The sequence below is a fragment of the Salvelinus fontinalis genome, chromosome 20 (genome assembly GCF_029448725.1).
Source record: "Salvelinus fontinalis isolate EN_2023a chromosome 20, ASM2944872v1, whole genome shotgun sequence".
In the NCBI taxonomy this organism is placed as follows: Eukaryota; Metazoa; Chordata; class Actinopteri; order Salmoniformes; family Salmonidae; genus Salvelinus; species Salvelinus fontinalis.
In genome coordinates, this window is record NC_074684.1 from 33,930,671 (window position 1) to 33,951,175 (window position 20,505).

General features: G+C 42.2%; 3 protein-coding genes across 3 annotated transcripts in view; 2 read left to right on the plus strand and 1 right to left on the minus strand.

Moving 5' to 3' along the window:
- The first annotated feature begins 298 nt into the window (after window positions 1–298).
- On the plus strand, window positions 299–12,461 carry LOC129817764 (neuroendocrine protein 7B2-like). Its single transcript, XM_055873308.1, has 6 exons — window positions 299–478; window positions 1,096–1,324; window positions 3,021–3,170; window positions 11,125–11,237; window positions 11,562–11,615; window positions 11,932–12,461. The coding sequence occupies exons 1-6, from the start codon at window positions 407–409 to the stop codon at window positions 12,031–12,033; spliced, it is 720 nt and encodes a 239-aa protein (XP_055729283.1). The 5' UTR covers window positions 299–406; the 3' UTR covers window positions 12,034–12,461.
- An 88-nt stretch (window positions 12,462–12,549) lies between these two features.
- LOC129817765 (gremlin-1-like) lies at window positions 12,550–14,102 on the plus strand. Its single transcript, XM_055873309.1, has 2 exons — window positions 12,550–12,685; window positions 12,887–14,102. The coding sequence occupies exon 2, from the start codon at window positions 12,893–12,895 to the stop codon at window positions 13,430–13,432; it is 540 nt and encodes a 179-aa protein (XP_055729284.1). The 5' UTR covers window positions 12,550–12,685; window positions 12,887–12,892; the 3' UTR covers window positions 13,433–14,102.
- Window positions 14,103–15,241: 1,139 nt separating this feature from the next.
- The window catches only part of LOC129817763 (formin-like), a 61,122-nt gene continuing 55,858 nt past the window's right edge, over window positions 15,242–20,505 (minus strand). Inside the window, exons 16-19 of the mRNA XM_055873307.1 lie at window positions 19,962–20,013; window positions 19,638–19,787; window positions 18,567–18,648; window positions 15,242–15,321 (exon numbers count right to left, since the gene is read on the minus strand). Coding sequence (XP_055729282.1) covers window positions 15,274–15,321; window positions 18,567–18,648; window positions 19,638–19,787; window positions 19,962–20,013 — 332 coding nt within the window. The 3' untranslated portion in view covers window positions 15,242–15,273. The remainder of the gene's footprint in view (window positions 15,322–18,566; window positions 18,649–19,637; window positions 19,788–19,961; window positions 20,014–20,505) is intronic.

The following is a 20,505-nucleotide window of genomic DNA, read 5'->3' on the forward strand; positions in this document are numbered from 1 at the left end:
TGGCAGTTGTCATTGTTTTTATGATATTTGCATTGAAGATAAAAATGGAGGCTTATCAATGTCATATTTTATTGTAAAGATGTTCTGTTATATCTTTGGAGCCTTTTTGACTGATTATATAATTGATTTCCCGTTACATATTACTTTTAGCCAACCTGTCCAATATGTCTGTAAAACTAAATGTTTTAATAAATAAGCCTATTTACATTTTTCTTTGGAGTCAAATTTATGAAAATGTATTACTGTTTTAGCCACAGCTTAGGCTATTTCATGTTTGTCTACTAATTTTGTAAATCACACGAAAACGCCACCCTGATGCGCTAAATTATTGACGTTGTTTAATGACATTCACGGAGATGCCAGGGATTGTTTTGTTTTTTGGTGCCTGGCAAGAGCCAGTAAATTAATGATCCGTGGAGCGAAGACTGCATCCTTCGTCAGCATCACAAGCTCTTTCTCACCGCATCCAGGATACACCGTAAGGAAAACGATACATCGTAAAGTCTGATAAATATCGTGTAGGCCTTTTCAATATGTGTAACCTATGAGATTGAAAATATTGCATCTCTTGAATGTCGTTTATTGGTATATCCAGAATATGTATGACTGTCGCGGCCTCTAGTATATTTGCCCGATGGCGCACATTTTTGGTTTCACAGAAAAGAGGCGAAGGCTCGTATGCCTTAATTCCAGATATAGGTTGATATGATTTATATGGCTAATTAGGATTACGCATGCTACATTTTGCAATGTATTGGGCTATATTACATGTGCTTGTTCTAGACATGATTTACAAATAAACACTTAGCGTACCCGCGTAATGTATTTATTAGGTTAGTTCTAGGTTATGCCCATGTCCACATTTAATTTGGACAGAAAGCGATTCCTATGGCCGAATGGTGTGATATTATTAGCCTACGTGGGGAAGGAACAACAAGTTGCTACCTGCCTTCTGTTAGTCAACTGTTTATATATGGGTTAATGATGGTTTCTGTCAGGTGGACAGCCCTCTGAAATATAATTAGAACGACGTATTTAGTAGAAAATGCAACTGAAAACATGATAAGTAACGTTATATTTTTGTCTCTATTGCAGACCGAGATGGGTTCGACGGTCAGGTTGAGTAGAACCGTGTTGCTGAGCGTTCTGGTGTGCATGGCGGAGCTGGCATCGGCCCGGAGCCCCCGCACGGCAGACCAGGTATCTGAGGCCGACATTCAACGCCTCCTACACGGCGCCATGGAGCAGCTTGGCATCGCTCGGCACAGGGTTGAGTACCCCGCTCACCAGGCCACCAACATCGTGGGTCCCCAGAGTATCCAAGGTGGGGTCCATGGTTTATAATAATAATCTATGAGTTAAAGGAGTTGTCTGTTTTAGACATAGTGCTGTGGTAGGTGGCTTGACACAAAGTATGTTTCAGGCTTGTTGTTAATCTTCCATTTTTTTGTTGTCAATGAAGCAAAAAGTACAGTAACTGGATTGTATCTGACAATTTGGTTGACAACTTGTTTAGTAATCAAACACTATACCTATAAAACAGTATGACGGCGTAAGACCACAAGCCTAGTCTGTATATCTGGGGTGTGTCATGATTTGGCACATGGGTTATGTCTAAGAAATATACTCTCCACTCTATTGCAGGCAATTTTCCATTGTGAAATTAAATTACATCTGTTTTGAAATGTTCCCTACCAGTAATTACACCACAGATCTGTCTTGTGTCCAGTTCATAGCCTTGGATAAATCACTCAGCGACATCCCATATGGTCAAAAGTAGGGAATAGGGTTATGGGCCCTGGTCAAAAGTAGTGTACTTTATAGGGTTCCATTTTGTACATAGCCATAATGGAGTTTAATAACAGGTCTATATCGATGTGGACGCGGCAAGTAAGCTATTTTATATTACACCAAAGCTCCTGCCAAATGTTCAAGAGAATTGAGGGGATATATTCTGTGGGAGAGAGGGCATGCATCTCGGGGGGAGAAAATGTTTTGCCAATGGTTATAGTTCCCAGTACCATTGTGGAGATCACATTTTACATTTCTGGCCTTGTGTTTCTGTACTTGGGATTGTGTTTGGAGATTGGACATGAACAGTGAATTTGTAAAGCAATTCAGATTCCTTGACTTTTTCCACATTTTGCTACGTTACAGCCTTATTCTAAAATTGATTAAATATTGTTTTTCCCTCATCAGTCTACACCATAATGACAAAGTGAAAACAGGCTTTTAGATTACATTTTTACAAATGTATTCAGACCCTTTGCTATGAGACTTGAAATTGAGCTCAGCTGCATCCTGTTTCCATTGATCAGCCTTGATGTTTATACAACTTCATTGGAGTCCACCTGTTGTAAATTCAATTGATTGGACAAGATATGGGCTCCCGAGTGGCACAGCGGTCTAAGGCGCATCTCAGTGCTTGAGGCCTCACTACAGACACCCTGGTTAGATTCCAGGCTGTATCGCAACCGGCCGTGATTGGGAGTCCTATAGGGGGTGGCGCACAATTGGCCAAGCGTCATCCATGTTTGGCCGGTGTAGGCCGTCATTGTAAATAATTTGTTCCTAACTAGTTAGCCTAGTTAAATAAAGGTTACATTTTAAAAAATTCACAAAAACAATGTGAAGGCGCACACCGTAGAGCTCGGAGACAGGGTCTGAATACTTTGACGAATGCACTGTACAGAAATAACATGTCTAGGCTTAGTATTGTATTCTGATATTGATTTCACTTTTGACTTGTGCTAATCAAATTTTTAAAGCAGCAGTCTGGGATCTTAAGCGCGACAAATTTTTAACATATCATATGAATTGGCTGACGTCGTACACAATTGGATGACATGCTACACAAAAATGAAGACCTGTTTAGGCTCGTGAGCACCACTTTCAAAACTACTGGCTGAAATTAAACACGTTCTGGAGCATCACTATAAAATGTAAGAATGCTAGTTAACATGCCCCCTCTTGTCTGTCATGACAAAAAATATATATCCTTGTTCTGTTTCCTCCACTAGGTGGGGCCCATGAGGGGCTGCAGCATCTGGGTCCCTATGGAAACATCCCCAACATCATAGCTGAGCTGACAGGGGACAACATCCCCAAATACTTCAGTGAGGACCATGGCTACCCCAACCCTTCCAACCCATGTCCACTAGGAAAGACGGGTAAACACATAGCTATATTTCTGTTTGTAACAAGGATTTCTCCTTTAGGCTTGGTGTTTAACTTTCAGTACCATTACAGTCTTGCAAGACATCAAGTTAGCTAAAGCAGGAACAGGCTTGCACTCAGCGAGGCTTTATCCTTTGTTTCTGTGTGGTTGGTTCTCTGTCCCTGTATTAAATGTTATTTGTCACATGCGCCAAATACAACAGATGTAGACCTTACAGTGAAATGCTTACTTACAAACCCTTAACCAACAATGCAGTTTTAAGAAAATACCGGCCCCAATTTTTTAACGACACCATCTGGTATTGAGGTCCTGGATGGCAGGAAACTTGGCCCTGGTGATGTACTGGGCTGTACGCACTAACCTTGCGGTCGGAGGCTGAGCAGTTGCCATACCAGGCAGGGATGCAACCAGTCAGGATGCTCTCGATGTTGCAGCTGTAGAACCTTCTGAGGACCAATGCCAAATCTTTTCAGTCTCCTGAGGGGGAATAGGTTTTGTCGTGCCCTCTTCACGACTGTCTTGGTGTGTTTGGACCATGTTAGTTTGTTGCTGTTGGGGCGGCAGGTAGCCTAGTGGTTAGAGCTTTGGACTAGTAACCAAAAGATTGCAAGATCGAATCCCTGAGCTGAAGGTAAAAATTTGTCATTCTGCCCCTGAACAAGGCGTTAACCCACCGTCATTTAAAATAAGAATTTGTTCGTAACTGACTTACCTAGTTATTAAATAAAGGTACAAAATAAATCATTTGTGGACGCCAAGGAACTTCAAGTTCTCAACTACAGCCCCGTCGATGAGAATGGGGGCGTACTCGGTCCTCCTTTTCCTGTAGTCCACAATCATCTCCTTTGTCTTGATCACGTTGAGGGAGAGGTTGTTGTCCTTGCACCACACGGTAAGGTCTCTGACCTCCTCCCTATAGGCTGTCTCATCGTTGTCGGGGCACAGGCTCACTATTGTCATCAGCAAACTTAATGATGGTGTTGGAGTCGTGCCTGGCCGGGCAGTCATGAATGAACAGGGAGTACAGGAGGGTACTGAGCACGCACCCCTGAGGGGCCCCTGTGTTGAGGATCAGCGTTGTGGATGTGTTATCTACCCTTACCTCCTGGGGGCGTTCTGTCAGGAAGTCCAGGATCCAGTTGCAGAATGAGGTGTTTAGTCCCTGGGTCTTTAGCTTAGTGATGAGCGTTGAGGGCACTTTGGTGTTGAACGCTGAGCTGTAGTCAATGAACAGCATTCTCACATATGTGTTCCTTTTGTCCAGGTGGGAAAGGGCAGTGTGGTGTGCAATAGATTGCATCATCTGTGGATATGTTTGTGCGGTATGCAAATTGGAGTGGGTCTAGGGTTTCTGGGATAATGGTGTTGATGTGAGCCATGACCAGCCTTTCAAAGCATTCCATGGCTACAGATGTGAGTGCTACCTGTTGGTAGGCAGGTTACCTTTGCTTCCTTGGGCACAGGGACTATGGTGGTCTATTTGAAACATACAGATATTACAGACTCAGTCAGGGACAGGTTGACAATGTCAGTGGAGACGCTTGCCAGTGCATGCTCGGAGTACCCGTCCTAGTAATCCCTGTGTTCTTGTGAATGTTGACCTGTTTAAAGGTCTTACGCACATCAGCTGCGGAGAGCGTGATCACAGTCATCCGGAACAGCTGATGCTCATGCATTTTTCAGTGTTACTTGCCTCGAAGCGAGCATATACAGTTGAAGTTGGAAGTTTGCATACACCTTAGCCAAGTACATTTCAACTCAGTTTTTCACAATTCCAGTAAAAATTCCCTGTCTGAGGTCAGTTAGGATGACCACTTTATTTTAAGAATGTGAAATATCAGAGTAATAGTAGAGAATTATTTCAATTTGTATTTCTTTCATCACATTCTCAGTGGATCAGAAGTTGACATACACTCAATTAGTGTTTGGTAGCATTGCCTTTAAATTGTTTAACTTGGGTCAAACGTTTCAGGTAGCCTTCCACAAACGTCCCACAATAAGTTGGGTGAATTTTGTCCCATTCCTCCTGACACAGCTGGTGTAACTGAGTCAGGTTGTAGGCCTCCTTGCTCGCACACTTTTTTTTTTCTTCAGTTCTGCCCACAAATTTTCTATAGGATTGAGGTCAGGGGCTTTGTGATGGCTACTCCAATACCTTGACTTTGTTGTCCTTAAGCCATTTTTCCACAACCTTTTGAAGTATGTTCGGGGTCATTGTGCATTTGGAAGACCCACGCTTAAACTTCCGAATTCAACTAAGTTATTTAGCTCGTCTGGTAGGCTCGTGTCACTGGGCAGCTCTCGGCTGTGCTTCCCTTTGTAGTCTGTAATAGTTTGCAAGTCCTGCCACATCCGACGCGCATCGGAGGCGGTGTAGTACGATTCGGTCTTAGTCCTGTATTGGCGCTTTGCCTGTTTGATGGTTCGTTGGAGGGCATAGCAGGATTTCTTATAAGCTTCTGGGTTAGAGTCAAGCTGCTTGAAAGCGGCAATTCTACTCTTTAGCTCAGTGCGAATGTTGCCTGTAATCCATGGCTTCTGGTTGGGGTGTGTACGTACAGTCACTGAGGGGACGCTGTCCTCGATGCACTTATTGATAAAGCCAGTGACTGATGTGGTGTACTCCTCAATGCCATCGGAAGAATCCCGGAACATATTCCAGTATGTGCTAGCAAAGCAGTCCTGTAGTTTAGCATCTGCTTCATCTGACAACTGGTGCTTTACTTTTTGCTAGTAAGCAGGAATCAGATTTGCCAAATGGAGAGCTTTGTACACGTCTCTGTGTGGAGTAAAGGTGATCTATATATATTTTTTGCCCTCTGGTTGCACATTTAACATGCTAATAGAAATAAAAACTGATTTAAGTTTCCCTGCATTAAATTCCCTGGCCACTAGGAGCACCGCCTCTGGATTAGCGTTTTCCTGTTTGCTTATGGCGGTATACAACTCATTGAGTACGGTTTTAGTGCTAGCATCGGTCTGTGGTGGTATGTAGACAGCTACGAAAAATACAAACTCTTTCTAGGTAGATATTGGGGTCTACAGCTTATCATGAGATGCTTTACCTCAGGCGAGCAAAACCCTGACACTTCCTGAGATATCGTGCACCAGCTGTTGTTCACATGCATCTGCCCCGTGTTTTACCAGAGGCTGCTGTTCTGTCCTGTCGATAGTGTATAACCCGCCAGCTGTATGTTCTTAACCTCTCTGGTACAAGTGGGACGCTAGCGTCCCACTTCACCAACAGCCAGTGAAATTGCCGGGCGTCAAATTCCAAACAGAATTCTCAATTAAAATTCCTCAAACATACAAGTATTATACACCATTGTAAAGAAACTTCTTGTTAATCCAGCCACAGTATCTGATTTCAAAAAGGCTTTACGGGAAAGCACACCTTGCGATTATGTTAGGTCAGCGCCAAACATCCGGTGAAAGTGCAGAGAGCCACATAAAATTACAGAAATACTCATCATGAACATTGATCTAAGATACAAGTGTTAAACATACGATTAAAGAAACTTCTCCTTAAAGCAAACGCAGTGTCAGATTTCAAAAAAGTTTTAGTGAAAGCACACCGTGCAATTATGTTAGATCAGCGCCTAGCCACAGAACCATACAGCCATTTTCCAAAGAAGGAGAGGTGTCACAAAATAAAGAAATAGCGTTAAAATTAATCACTTACCTTTGATGATCTTCATCTGATGGCACTCCCAGGTCTTCATGTTAGACAAATGTTTGTTTTGTTCGATAAAGTTCATATTTATGTCCAAACACCTCCTTTTTGTTCGTGTTTAGTCCAGTAATCCAAAATGCACAAGGCGCGAGCACTAAGTCCAGACAAAGTAAAAAAAAAAATCCATTACAGTTCGTAGAAACATGTCAAACGATGTATATAATAAATCTTAAGGATGTTTTTATCATAAATCTTTAATAATATTCCAACCGGACAATTCCTTTCTCTTTAGCTCGTGCTCACGGCCACTGCGTGACTAAACTCAAGGCGTTCTGCCAGACCCCTGGTTCAAACAGCTCTTATTCGCTACCCTTTCACAGTAGAAGCCTGAAACAATGTTCCAAAGACTGTTGACATCTAGTGGAAGCTTTTGGAAGTGCAATCTGACCCCATAGACACAATATATTGGAAGGGCAATCACTTGAAAAACTACAAACCTCAGATTTCCCACTTCCTGGTTGGATTTTTCTCAGGTTTTCACCTGCCATGAGTTCTGTTATACTCACAGACATCACTCAAACAGTTTTAGAAACTACAGAGTGTGTTCTATCCCAATCTACTAATAATATGCTTATCCTAGCCTCTGGGCCTGAGTAGCAGGCAGTTTACTCTGTGCACGCTTTTCATCCGGATGTGAAAATACTGCCCCCTACACCAGTGAGGTTAACTTGTTATGGCTGCAATCCCGTTAACGGAATAATTGTCATCAACAACTGCTGAATTGCATAGCTCCACATTCAAACAATATTACTAAAAATATTTATATTCATGTGCAACTCATTCCACAAGTGCAATATAGGAAAACACAGCTTAGGCTTTTGTTAATCCACCTGTCGTGTCAGATTTTGAAAATATGCTTTACAGCGAAAGCAATCCAAGCGTTTGTGTAAGTTTATCGATCGCTCAACAAAACATTATGTACACTTAGCATCAAGTAGCTTGGTCACAAATCAGAAAAGCAATCAAACTAATCGTTTACCTTTGATCTTCGGATGTTTTTACTCACGAGACTCCCAGTTACACAATAAATGTTCCTTTTGTTCGATAAAGATTATTTTTATATTCAAAATACCTGTTTGTTTTGCGTGTTATGTTCAGAAATCCACAGGAAAGAGCGGTCACGACAACGCAGACAAATTCCAAATAGTTTCCGTAATGTCCACAGAAACATGTCAAACGTTTTTTATAATCAATCCTCAGGTTGTTTTTAAAATATATAATCGATAATATATCAACCGCAACTGTATTTTTCAGTAGGAGAGGGAAAGGCAATGGCTGCCCAAACTCGCGATGTTATCTTTCTGGCTCATTTTTCAAAATAAAAGCCTGAAACTATGTCTGAAGACTGTTGACACCTTGAGGAAGCGATAGGAAAAGGAATCTGGTTGATATCCCTTTAAATGGAGCAAAGGCAGGCTATGGAACATGGAGTTTTCAAAATAGAAGCCACTTCCTGGTTTGATTTTCCTCAGGGTTTTGCCTGCAATATCAGTTCTGTTATACTCACAGACAATATTTTGACAGTTTTGGAAACTTTAGAGTTTTCTATCCAATACTAATAATAATATGCATATATTAGTGACTGAGGAGCTGTCCCTTTACTCTGGGCACCTTTTCATCCAAGCTGCTCAATACTGACCCTGCAGCCATAAGAAGTTAATGTCGTCGTTCAGCCACAACTCGGTGAAACATAAGATATGGATCAGTTAATGTCCCGTTGGTAGGATATACGTGCTTTCAGCTTGTCCCATTTATTTTCCAGCGATTGAATGTTAGCTAGCAGAATGGAAGGCAAGGACAGATTAGCCAGTCATTGCCTGATCCTCGCAAGGCACCCTGATCTTTTTCCACAATCTCCGTTTCCTTCCTTCCCCGTGAATCACGGGGATCTGGGCCTGGTTGGGTGTTTGTAGTGGTATATCCCTCCTGTCTGACTCATTGAAGAACTCTTTGTCCAGTTTGAGGTGAGCATTCGCAGTTCTGATGTCCAGAAGCTCTTTTCGTTCATAAGAGATGGTAGCAGCAACATTATTGTGCAAAACAAGTTAATGAACATCGCAAAAAAACTAACTAAACAGCATGGTTGTTAAGAGCTGATAAGACGGCAGCCATCCCCCTCCAGTGCTATCGACGTGTATGTTCTATCTGAGGAATCCTCCTAGTACTTGTCCCTGACTCGTTGTAGCTGCAGATCAGTGGCGGTCAGTGCCGTTTGTGATGGAGTATAAAAAAATAATTATCAGCATGGCCTTATTTCTATTACAGCATGTTGGATGACTGTCAAACATATTCCATTCACCCAGTTTAATGTAACATCAATAGGTTTAGGCTACTACATGATACTCACATTTTCCCTATACCCATCATGAGGTTGCTACAACAGCCTACAAATTAAAGCTTACAACGTAGGTGCACGCAGGTCGAGAGAAATTTGAGATGACAATGACACATGGACATAGTGAAACATTCAATACCGCCTTGCACACTCTTGTCTGCGTCTAGCTTATCTAGGGTGTAATCATTATTGCAACAGTTGCAAACGAGGGTTTCGCTTTGACAAATTGGGTATTTTTATCCCTGTTTCATTTGCTTCTGTTTAAGAAATGTTTTTCAACAGTTGGTGGCATGAATACACCCCTGAAAATGCATAAACAGTCACTTTCATAGCAGCCACTTTGTATTCATTCTAGCCTCTATGCACTCTCCTCCTCTCACTTTTTACCTTTGTTTGTGGACTTCAATGAACAACACATCAGCTGTATGTGACCAGGTGGAAAAAAACCTTTCCAAGCCAAACCATGTCATAACCACTACACACAGCCTACGTCGTTCTCTCCGTATTAAGTAAAGTAACGTCTTAGTCAACATAGCTAATAGAATTAACGCGTTAGTAAACCCGCTACAATCATGCAGTAACATTAGTGTATAGTCAGTAAGCAGTTACACCGGCGGACCCCGGGGCAATAAATTAATAAAACAAAAAGCTTACCTTGGAGTTCCAGTGTTGTTGGATAGTCATAGCCAGCTAACTAACATAGCATCCCTCTGTTTGAGCCGGGTGTTTGAGTAACTAAACTAGTCAGCTGTATTTGTTAGCTAATTGAGGAAAGAAATGACTCTTGCTTCACCTTCATTTTTGAAAAATAATAGTTGAACAGTTTTGAACAAATTGTCTGAGTCAACTACTCACAATATTTTATGCACTGCAGTGCTAGCTAGCTGTATCCTATGCTTTCAGTACTAGATTCATTCTCTGATCCTTCGATTGGGTGGACATGTCAGTTCATGCTGCAAGAGCTCTGATAGGTTGGAGGACGTCCTCCAAAAGTTATAATTACGGTGCAAGTCTATGGAAAGGGGTGAGAACCATGAGCCTCCTAGGTTGTGTAATGAAGTCAATATACCAAGAGAAGGACGGAAACTAGCTGTCCTCCGGATACATGGTGCTACACTATAGAGTGCTGTTGAGGCTACTATAGACCTTTATTGTAAAAGTGTTTCAATCAATTATTTGGTGAGGTGAATATATTTAGTGTTATCTAAAAGGATGACTTTATCCACGTTTTACAATAGATAAATGAAATTCACTGAGGAGGATGGTGGTTCCGAGGAGCCCCCACTGCTGCAGATGAATCTAGGGTTTTCATTGTCTATGTCCTTTCCTCACTTGGGGAAAAATCCATCCTCCACCCCCTCTCCTCCGTAGCCCTAGAAACCGATGAGTTGTCGAGGCGATGTCAGTTTGTTAGTGTCCTCCCCTCTAACCACGTGCCATCAGGATAGTCGTGCGTGTCCTACCGGAGTCCTTCACGGAGGAGTTTTGATATCTGCCACACCCTCTTTAAATCAGCTGTTTTATCGGAGGAGAGAATCTTGCACACGTTTAAAAGGAAAAAGTAGCATATTGTTTTTATCTATAAAATGTCTTGAACAACTTCATTTGTTTTTGACTTTACACTTATTTTGTCGATCCTACCCCTGTAAACGTCATTTGCCTGACGACGCGAGTGGAGGAGTCATTTCATACAAGTGCATTTTTGTCCACATTCCCTCTCCTCGCCGCCTCCTCGATGACCTTTAAAAAAAAAAATATATATATATATATATATTTTTAAATTAAAAAAATATTTTAAAAAAGGTGAGGGTGGATGCAGGAGTTACACACATCCAAGTTTGAAAAAGCTTGACTATTTCCTCTTTGCTTGTACTGTAGCTGCAGATGGTTGTCTGGAGAACGTCCCGGACACAGCAGAGTTCAGCAGAGAGTTCCAGAAGCATCAGCACTTGTTTGACCCAGAACATGACTACCCTGCTCTGGCTAAGTGGGTGAGTGACTAAAGCAACTTGGTAAAATTGTCTTCAGAGTGTACGGGCAACTTCACCCTACTCCACTAGGCTCGGGTGGATACAACAAAACTGTGCCCTCTGCACTATTGAATTAGTCCATGTCCTTACCCTCTTTTGGTTAAGGTTTTTCCGCTTGTATTAACTGACACCACACCCCATCTGTGGACACTAGACAAGTTAACCATGGAAAGGTCTTTGTTCCCTGAAAAGGCTCAAGCTATGTGTTTATGATTACACAACATAAAATCATTTTCTCTAAAACAATAAACATTCTTTGTCACTAAACTTACTTTGTCATTTCAGAACAAGAAACTGTTGTACCAGAAACTGAAGGGAGGACCCAAAAGAAGACAAAGGGTTATAACTGCTTTTTTTTTAATAGTTTAAGCTTTTGTAGAAATTGTTTCTGTGAAACCACATCACCACCATTGAGTTGTTATACCCTGAAGGGGATAATGCCCTTTTAAACTCACATTTCTGGATTAAGTTGCATGTTGACCGACCAATGTCAATTTTGAATCCGGACTACGTTGTCTTTCATTTCTCCGTCAATGATCACAAACACCTCTGGAACACCTATAGCTTACCTCTTTATCCACACCTTTTTCAAGAATGTAATAAGATTTTATTTTCACCACAACACAAGGTCATATTTGCTCCCTTTTTATTCCAGAGTGTCAATAACCCCTATCTGATGGGTCAGAAGCTGGACAACGTTGTGGCCAAGAAGTCAGTTCCCCATTACCCAGAAGAGGACTATAGAACATCCACCTGAACACACCCCGCTGTTCTAACGTTACTAACCCCACCATGTCACATCACTAAAGTGTATTCAAAACTGCATCACAAAAGTATTGGGAGTGTTCTCTAAATTCTACTTTATCACCATGACATTTTGTTGAACTACGTAGCCTACTAACAACGTTACATGCAGTAACAGCGGTATATTGATATGTACAACTTGTGTAACAAATAAGGTATTATACTCTGCTATTTTCAGTTCTCAATCAATAATTGTTCTATCCAAATTATTGATACTCTATTTGTGTGCCTGTGGTGTATGATTCAACCTTGATGTTTTGATATACATTTAATCAAGTTGCTATGGTTTTGCTTTCTTTTTGTGGCTCAAGCTTTAACTAAGTCTCTTGCTGTTTTTCTGATAATTTTCTGTTCATCTAAAATAAATTATTTCCTCTGCAAGTTTCCCAGGTTTGAGTCATTTTTACGTAGGATCTATCAGAGAGGATGACGGGTGTTGGAGGGGGCGGGTACATCCCTCTACTGTACTTAAATCTGAGACAGTACAGCTAGACAGCAGTTTGTTTTGCCTCTTCCATGAAGAGATCATACAGGAATACTTCTATTTAAGCAATATCTTAATTCCGCAGGGAATCTTTCTGTCGCGTCGTTTGTGTAGGACACAGGTGAGTCAATCTAGCTATTTATCATTTTCGCTCTACCAAATACAATGTTGAAATTATTCTTATCAGTCTGTTAACTGTACGCTATAACCACTTGGAAATGTATTTGGTTTGACTACTGCATAAACCTTGCTAAAAGTTATACGTAATTTGTTCTGTTGATTTCCACGACGGCTTTAAATGTAATTATTTAATATTCTATAGATCAGGATGAAGACGGCAGTCTTTGCCATGGTGTTGGGACTATTCTTCTGTCCGCTGAGGAGCGCAGCGGGAGGTGGCTTCCAGGGCGCCTCTCCGCACCCATACAAGTACAACTCCAGTCCCAACCAGTCTGAGCGCTCACCGCAGCAGCCACCACAGAACGGATTTGTCTCCCGCCAAATGGGGCCAGTAACTGCCAATGACGAGGTTCTAGAATCCAGCCAAGAAGCCTTACACGTCACGGAGCGCCGGTACCTCAAACTGGACTGGTGCAAAACGCAGCCGCTGAAACAGACGATCCACGAGGAAGGATGCCTCAGCCGCACTATAATCAATCGTTTCTGTTACGGGCAGTGTAACTCCTTCTACATCCCCCGACACATCTACGAAGATGACGGGGCTTTCCAATCGTGTTCCACCTGTAAACCGAAAACATTCACCACTGTCACCTATACCCTCATATGTCCCGGCCAGTCACCCAGCTCCCGGAAGAAACGCGTCCAGCGCGTAAAGACGTGCCGCTGCGCTTCCATAGACCTGGATTAGGCCTGTTTAAAACCATAGATGGACACTGTTGGTTTGCTTTCCACGGGCAGAATTAAAAAGTACCGACCAATCCATACAATTAAATGTGCTTCCATTGCAAAAACCGAATATGCATGAGGGAGAGAATGTCCAATCTAAATCCTAAAAGGGGAGATCAAAAGACAACGAAACCAAGGGATGGGACTGTTCAAAACCATTCCAAAACCCTAAACTGGTAGCTATGCCAACCCCAACAGACTCCCCAGTGTAATGTATGGGACTATAATGACTGGTTTGGCATAATTGACTGGTTTGGCACATTGTAAATGGCTTATAGCTTCGAGCGTAATTGTTTTTTAATGATATTGCTGGCTTGCGCCTAATACAAATATAACAGTATCACCGTGGATACCAGAAGGTTTGCCATTTAAAATAAGGCGAAAAAGCCACAGTGTAAGAATCTTACAGACTATTTTTGTAAACCGTTAAGAGAGCATATATTGTTTCCACTGTGTGGAATATGAGTTGTTGGATGCGTTCACTTCCGGAGCGCTAGACGAGTGTGGTGTTCATGAATATTGGCTTTTCTTTTTCAACTTTGCCCTGTTAGACGTCACTTAATGTACTTGTTATTGTATTAATCGTGTATATAACGTGGTTGCTGAATAAACTCATGATTGTACACCTTGAACTAGGTTGTGTTGTTGGCGTTGTAATAACAGACTGACGGCAAGATACAGTACATAGATGATATATATTAATATGATTGACAGTGGAAATGTAAGATTATAAACTTAAATGTGTTATAAAACAAACAAAACTTCTGATATTTAATATCAGAAAACAGACAACTGAATTTCAAATCTACATGATCAAATCTATATTTCATAAAAAGTTTACCATACAATCTAGATACATTGCCTTATTAATTTGTCCAGTTATTAATCAGCTATTAGCCTTTTTGTATAAATATGTTTTTTTTAACAGGGCAGTGTTAGGATGAGGTGCAGAATCAAAAAATCCAAATGAACATAAAATATTTATCATCCTATTTCCAGTATCCCGTTGGTCAGTGAATGTATCTGCAACTTTGTGACCTCCGACCCATTGTATAAGGGGTTTCCTCTAGTGTCCAGCGAGGGCAGGGTCAATGGGCATCCAGGACAGTACAGTGTTCCAGGCTTGGTCCATAACAGGGTGGGCAGGATCAGAGACTAGTATGATCCTGATCACCCCACCCCCCATGTGTGGGTGGCTAAGGGGCGGTGACGGGAGAAGGTGGGAGAAGTCACCACTCCTGTGTGGGTGGCTAAGGGACGGTGACGGGAGAAGGTGGGAGAAGTCACCACTCCTGTGTGGGTGGCTAAGGGACGGTGACGGGAGAAGGTGGGAGAAGTCACCACTCCTGTGTGGGTGGCTAAGGGACGGTGACGGGAGAAGGTGGGAGAAGTCACCACTCCTGTGTGGGTGGCTAAGGGGCGGTGACGGGAGAAGGTGGGAGAAGTCACCACTCCTGTGTGGGTTGCTAAGGGGCGGTGACGGGAGAAGGTGGGAGAAGTCACCACTCCTGTGTGGGTGGCTAAGGGGCGGTGACGGGAGAAGGTGGGAGAAGTCACCACTCCTGTGTGGGTGGCTAAGGGGCGGTGACGGGAGAAGGTGGGAGAAGTCACCACTCCTGTGTGGGTGGCTAAGGGGCGGTGACGGGAGAAGGTGGGAGAAGTCACCACTCCTGTGTGGGTTGCTAAGGGGCGGTGACGGGAGAAGGTGGGAGAAGTCACCACTCCCCTCACACATCAACTCATCTTTCTTCTCATTAAAGTCATGTCTTCTCTGTCCTGTTCTTCTCTGTCCTGTTCTGTCTCTCAGCTTGTGGCCACCATGTTTGCTTCTTTCTGGCGCAGTCTCTCTTTCTGTCAGGGCAGCGAAAAGGGGTTATTGTTTTTCATTAGGGACAGTAAGCAAATTGTCTCCACATGCTGTACTGTACTGGCATTTAAGTAAGCCTTGTCCAACTAAGTCATTAAGCAAGCCTTGTCCAACTAAGTCATTAAGTAAGCCTTGTCCAACTAAGTCAGGGGTGTCAAACTCATTCCACGGAGGGCCTAGTGTCTGCAGGTTTTTGGTTTTTCCTTTCAATAAAGCCCTAGACAACCAGGTGTGGGGAGTTCCTAACTAATTAGTGATGTTAATTCATCAATCAAGTACAAGGGAGGAGCGAAAACCCGCAGACACTCGGCCCCCCGTGGAATGAGTTTGACACCTGTGAACTAAGTCATTAAGTTAGCCTTGTCCAACTAAGTCATTAAGTTAGCCTTGTCCAATTAAGTCATTAAGTTAGCCTTGTCCAACTAAGTCATTAAGTTAGCCTTGTCCAACTAAGTCATTAAGTTAGCCTTGTCCAACTAAGTCATTAAGTTAGCCTTGTCCAACTAAGTCATTAAGTAAGCCTTGTCCAACTAAGTCATTAAGTAAGCCTTGTCCAACTAAGTCATTAAGTAAGCCTTGTCCAACTAAGTTATTAAGTTAGCCTTGTCCAACTAAGTCATTAAGTTAGCCTTGTCCAACTAAGTCATTAAGTTAGCCTTGTCCAACTAAGTCATTAAGTTAGCCTTGTCCAACTAAGTCATTAAGTAAGCCTTGTCCAACTAAGTCATTAAGTAAGCCTTGTCCAACTAAGTCATTAAGTTAGCCTTGTCCAACTAAGTCATTAAGTTAGCCTTGTCCAACTAAGCCTTGTCCAACTAAGTCATTAAGTTAGCCTTGTCAAACTAAGTCATTAAGTAAGCCTTGTCCAACTAAGTCATTAAGTAAGCCTTGTCCAACTAAGTCATTAAGTTAGCCTTGTCCAACTAAGTCATTAAGTAAGCCTTGTCTAACTAAGTCATTAAGTTAGCCTTGTCCAACTAAGCCTTGTCCAACTAAGTCATTAAGTTAGCCTTGTCCAACTAAGTCATTAAGTTAGCCTTGTCTAACTAAGTCATTAAGTTAGCCTTGTCCAACTAAGCCTTGTCCAACTAAGTCATTAAGTTAGCCTTGTCCAACTAAGTCATTAAGTTAGCCTTGTCTAACTAAGTCATTAAGTAAGCCTTGTCCAACTAAGTCATTAAGTTAGCCTTGTCCAACTAAGCCTTGTCCAACTAAGTCATTAAGTAAGCCTTGTCCAACTAAGTCATTAAGTTAGCCTTGTCCAACTAAGTCATTAAGTTAGCCTTGTCCAACTAAGTCATTAAGTTAGCCTTGTCCAACTAAGTCATTAAGTAAGCCTTGTCCAACTAAGTCATTAAGTAAGCCTTGTCCAACTAAGTCATTAAGTTAGCCTTGTCCAACTAAGTCATTAAGTAAGCCTTGTCCAACTAAGTCATTAAGTTAGCCTTGTCCAACTAAGTCATTAAGTAAGCCTTGTCCAACTAAGTCATTAAGTTAGCCTTGTCCAACTAAGTCATTAAGTTAGCCTTGTCCAACTAAGTCATTAAGTTAGCCTTGTCCAACTAAGTCATTAAGTAAGCCTTGTCCAACTAAGTCATTAAGTTAGCCTTGTCCGAGCCAGAACAGCCCATAGGGGGAGGAGAATTTCACACTTTTGAGGCCCAGTGGAAGATATTATGCATGGAACAGTAATTGAATCAAAACCAGGTTCCTGAGATAGATCAACAATATAATTGCCCTGTTTTGCCTGAATCCAAACATCTATAAACTGGATGATGCTTATAACTTATCCCCAAAACCTGGTTAGCGTGATAGATGATTGATTATGATCCTATCTATCGTACTGTGCAGTGCAATGGTGTTGCTTTAAACCCATAGAATTACATAACTGTAATATATCACTACATTCACTGAGTGTACAAAACATTAAGGACACCTGTTAAATCCACTTCGGTGAGGAGACAGGTTATAGATGTTTAAGCCTTGAAACAATTGAGACATGGATTGTGTATGTGTGCCATTCAGAGGGTAAATGGGCAAGATTTAAGTGTCTTTGAACAGGGTATGTTAGTAGGTGCCAGGGGCATCAGTTTGTGTCAAGAGCTGCAACGCTAATGGGTTTTTCACACTCAACAGTTTCCTGTGTGTATCAAGAATGGTCCACCACCCAAAGGACATCCAGCCAATTTGACACAACTGTGGGAAGCATTGGAGTCAACATGGGCCAGACATCTTGTAGAGTCCATGCCCTGACGAATTGAGGCTGTTCTGAGGGCAAAAGGGGGGATGCAACTCAAAATAGGAAGGTGTTCCTAATGTTTTGTCCACTCGGTGTATATCTCTATACTCTCCCCAGACTGTTAGGGTGTACTTCATATCTTTATACCACAGCATTGTTGAACAGTCGTTTCTGATTGGCTTGAAGGGCATCCTTGAGTGTGCATTATTTCTCTTTATAAACAGGGTGGTTCGAGCCCTTATGCTGATTGGCTGAAAGCTGTGGTATATCAGACCATATACCACTGATATGACAAAACATTTATTTTTACTGCTCTAATTACATTGGTAACCAGTTTATAATAGCAATAAGACACCTCAGGGACTTGTGGTATATGGCCAATATACCACGGCTAAGGGGTGTATCCAGGCACTCTGCATAGCGTCGTGACTAAAAACAGCACTTAGCCGTGGTGTATTGGCCATAATGTTTATCTTGCCTATGCCGCTCTGTCATTGCTCTTCCATATATTTATATGTATATGTTCTTATTCCATTCCTTTACTTAGGTACTGTAGTTGTTGGGAATTGTTAGATATTACTGCACTGTCGGAACTAGAAGCACAAGCATTTCACTACACTCGCATTAACATCTGCCAACCATGTGCATGTGAGCAATAAAATGTGATTTGATTTGATATACCACACCACCTCATTCTTTATTGCTTAAGTAATGCACTGCAATAACCAACAGCTATGAAATTCATTCTAACGCGTTTTCTGTTTGTGTTGAGTTGAGTAGTAATGTTTCCCTGAGCCTCACCACACTGTTAGGGTTAATCAGATGTGATGGATAGTGGATAATGGTGCTCAGAGCTCTATACTGTTGGATTGGCTGTTTGGAGTATTTATCCAACCGGATAAAAAAATCTATGTCCCTCCCACTTCTAAAACCAAAGTTGCGCCCCTTTGTCTGTATGTCTATCTTAAGTTTGAGTTGTGTTGTTCTCACCAGACTGTTAGGGTTGATCTTCCTAGTCTCCACCTTCTTGTCTGCTGTGATCTTCTTCACCGACAGCTGAGCCTCTTTCAGTCTGCGAGAAGGAGGGAAGGATGGGGAAAAGAGCAGGTTCACATCAGTTTCATAGTGAGAGTGTTGACCTAGGATCAGCCCCCCCCCCTCCCATGTAATCTTAGGCACTGTGATCTGAATTGATCCTAAATCAGAACTCTGAGACACTTCATACGTACGCCCCCCCCCCCCCCCCCCCCAAGTTCACATCAGCCTCGGACCCAGTAACATACAGGAGATTCAACCGATGTTCGAGATAGAACAATGTTTTCCACAAGATCATAATCTTCAGACAGACAGTCTCAGTCAGTCAGTCAGTCTGGTCCCGTGTAGCTCAGGTGGTAGAGCAAGGCGGTTGTGGATTTGAATTCCCACTGAGGGACGGGTATGATGAAAATGTGTACACTCACTACTGTAAGTCGCTCTGGATAAGAGCGTCTGCTAAATTAATAAAATGTAGAACTCAACCGTCAGTCAGTCCGTGGCCCGGCAGCGTCTTTGTGGGATGTAGCGGATGGGTGATGGCGGCCATCTTAGATAGCCATCTTCCTGATTTAGTCAATTCTCAAAGGGATATAGTTATATAAGCAAAATAATACACAGTCAAATCCAAGTAATTATTATTGTATATGTCAATTAGATGTTTTTATCCAGTGACTTACAGTGAATACATATGTTTTCAGAATGTGTAAGTGATCCCTGTGGGAATGAAATTACTCTAGTCTTGGAGCTACAGTAGTTCACTGTGTTTGTAGCCGTAACTGACCAGAGTTTTGTACCCGGGTCTTCTGCACGCCACAAGACTGCGCTTGGGGAGCTAACGCAAGTCATCAGTTCTCTGGCAAGGTTACATCACACAAGGTCGTTCCAAATTACCTCTTTTACACACACACACACACACACACACACACACACACACACACACACACACACACACACACACACACACACACACACACACACACACACACACACACACACACACACACACACACACACACACACACACACCTCTCTTTGGAGATATTCTTGTTCTCTCTCCTCCACCTGGTCATGAAGTCGGTACAGAACTCAAACCACAGCATAAAGAAGTGACCTGTCGCCACTTCGGTCTCTCCTGTCTTGGGCTTCAGCCCTAAGAACGTCACCAGCTCGTGGAAGCTGAGGAACAGACAGAGATAAGGGAAGATGGCGTTGGAACTTCTGGTCCAGTGAATCTCTCGTATAATAATTGAATTACTGTCGACGGCAGTATCGCCTTGTGGAGCTCTTCAATGAAACTTATTTCGCCATACTACAAAGGCTATGCAAAAAGAGAGAGGTGTGTTTTCAAACCTTTTTTGTGCAAACATCAACTGGGCATGCATTTCATCTTGCTCTTTATGCGCTGCAAATGAAATATACACAATTGTATTACATTTAAATGAACTACATACACCGGCATGCAAAGACAAGCACTGAGAATGTACTGTATTGTTCAATGGTCTTGACAAATGCAAGTTAAATGGAGTCAGACAACCTTTTTCTTCTTAAAAACACACATTTTACATACAATTCTCCCACAAAGGGGCTGTTTTGCTGCCTTAATTGTAACAAGCCCTATCCTTCGGTGTTTCTGTAATGGTCTATGATTCTATTTAAATCCAAAGACTTAAAGCCATGCAGAACAGAAGAATCTCTCTCGCTCTCTCTCTGAACAGTTTCTCCCACCGAACGTTCCTCCTATCTGTCTCTCTCCAGAGTCCCAGTACGCACTGCCTGATCCCTATCTGTGTGTCTAGCCTCTGAACTTCACCGTAAGCTGTCTATCTTCCCCTCAGACCCATATCAAACCTCTAAAAAAGACAGATAAGAAATTCGCCATGGCAACAGGATGTAT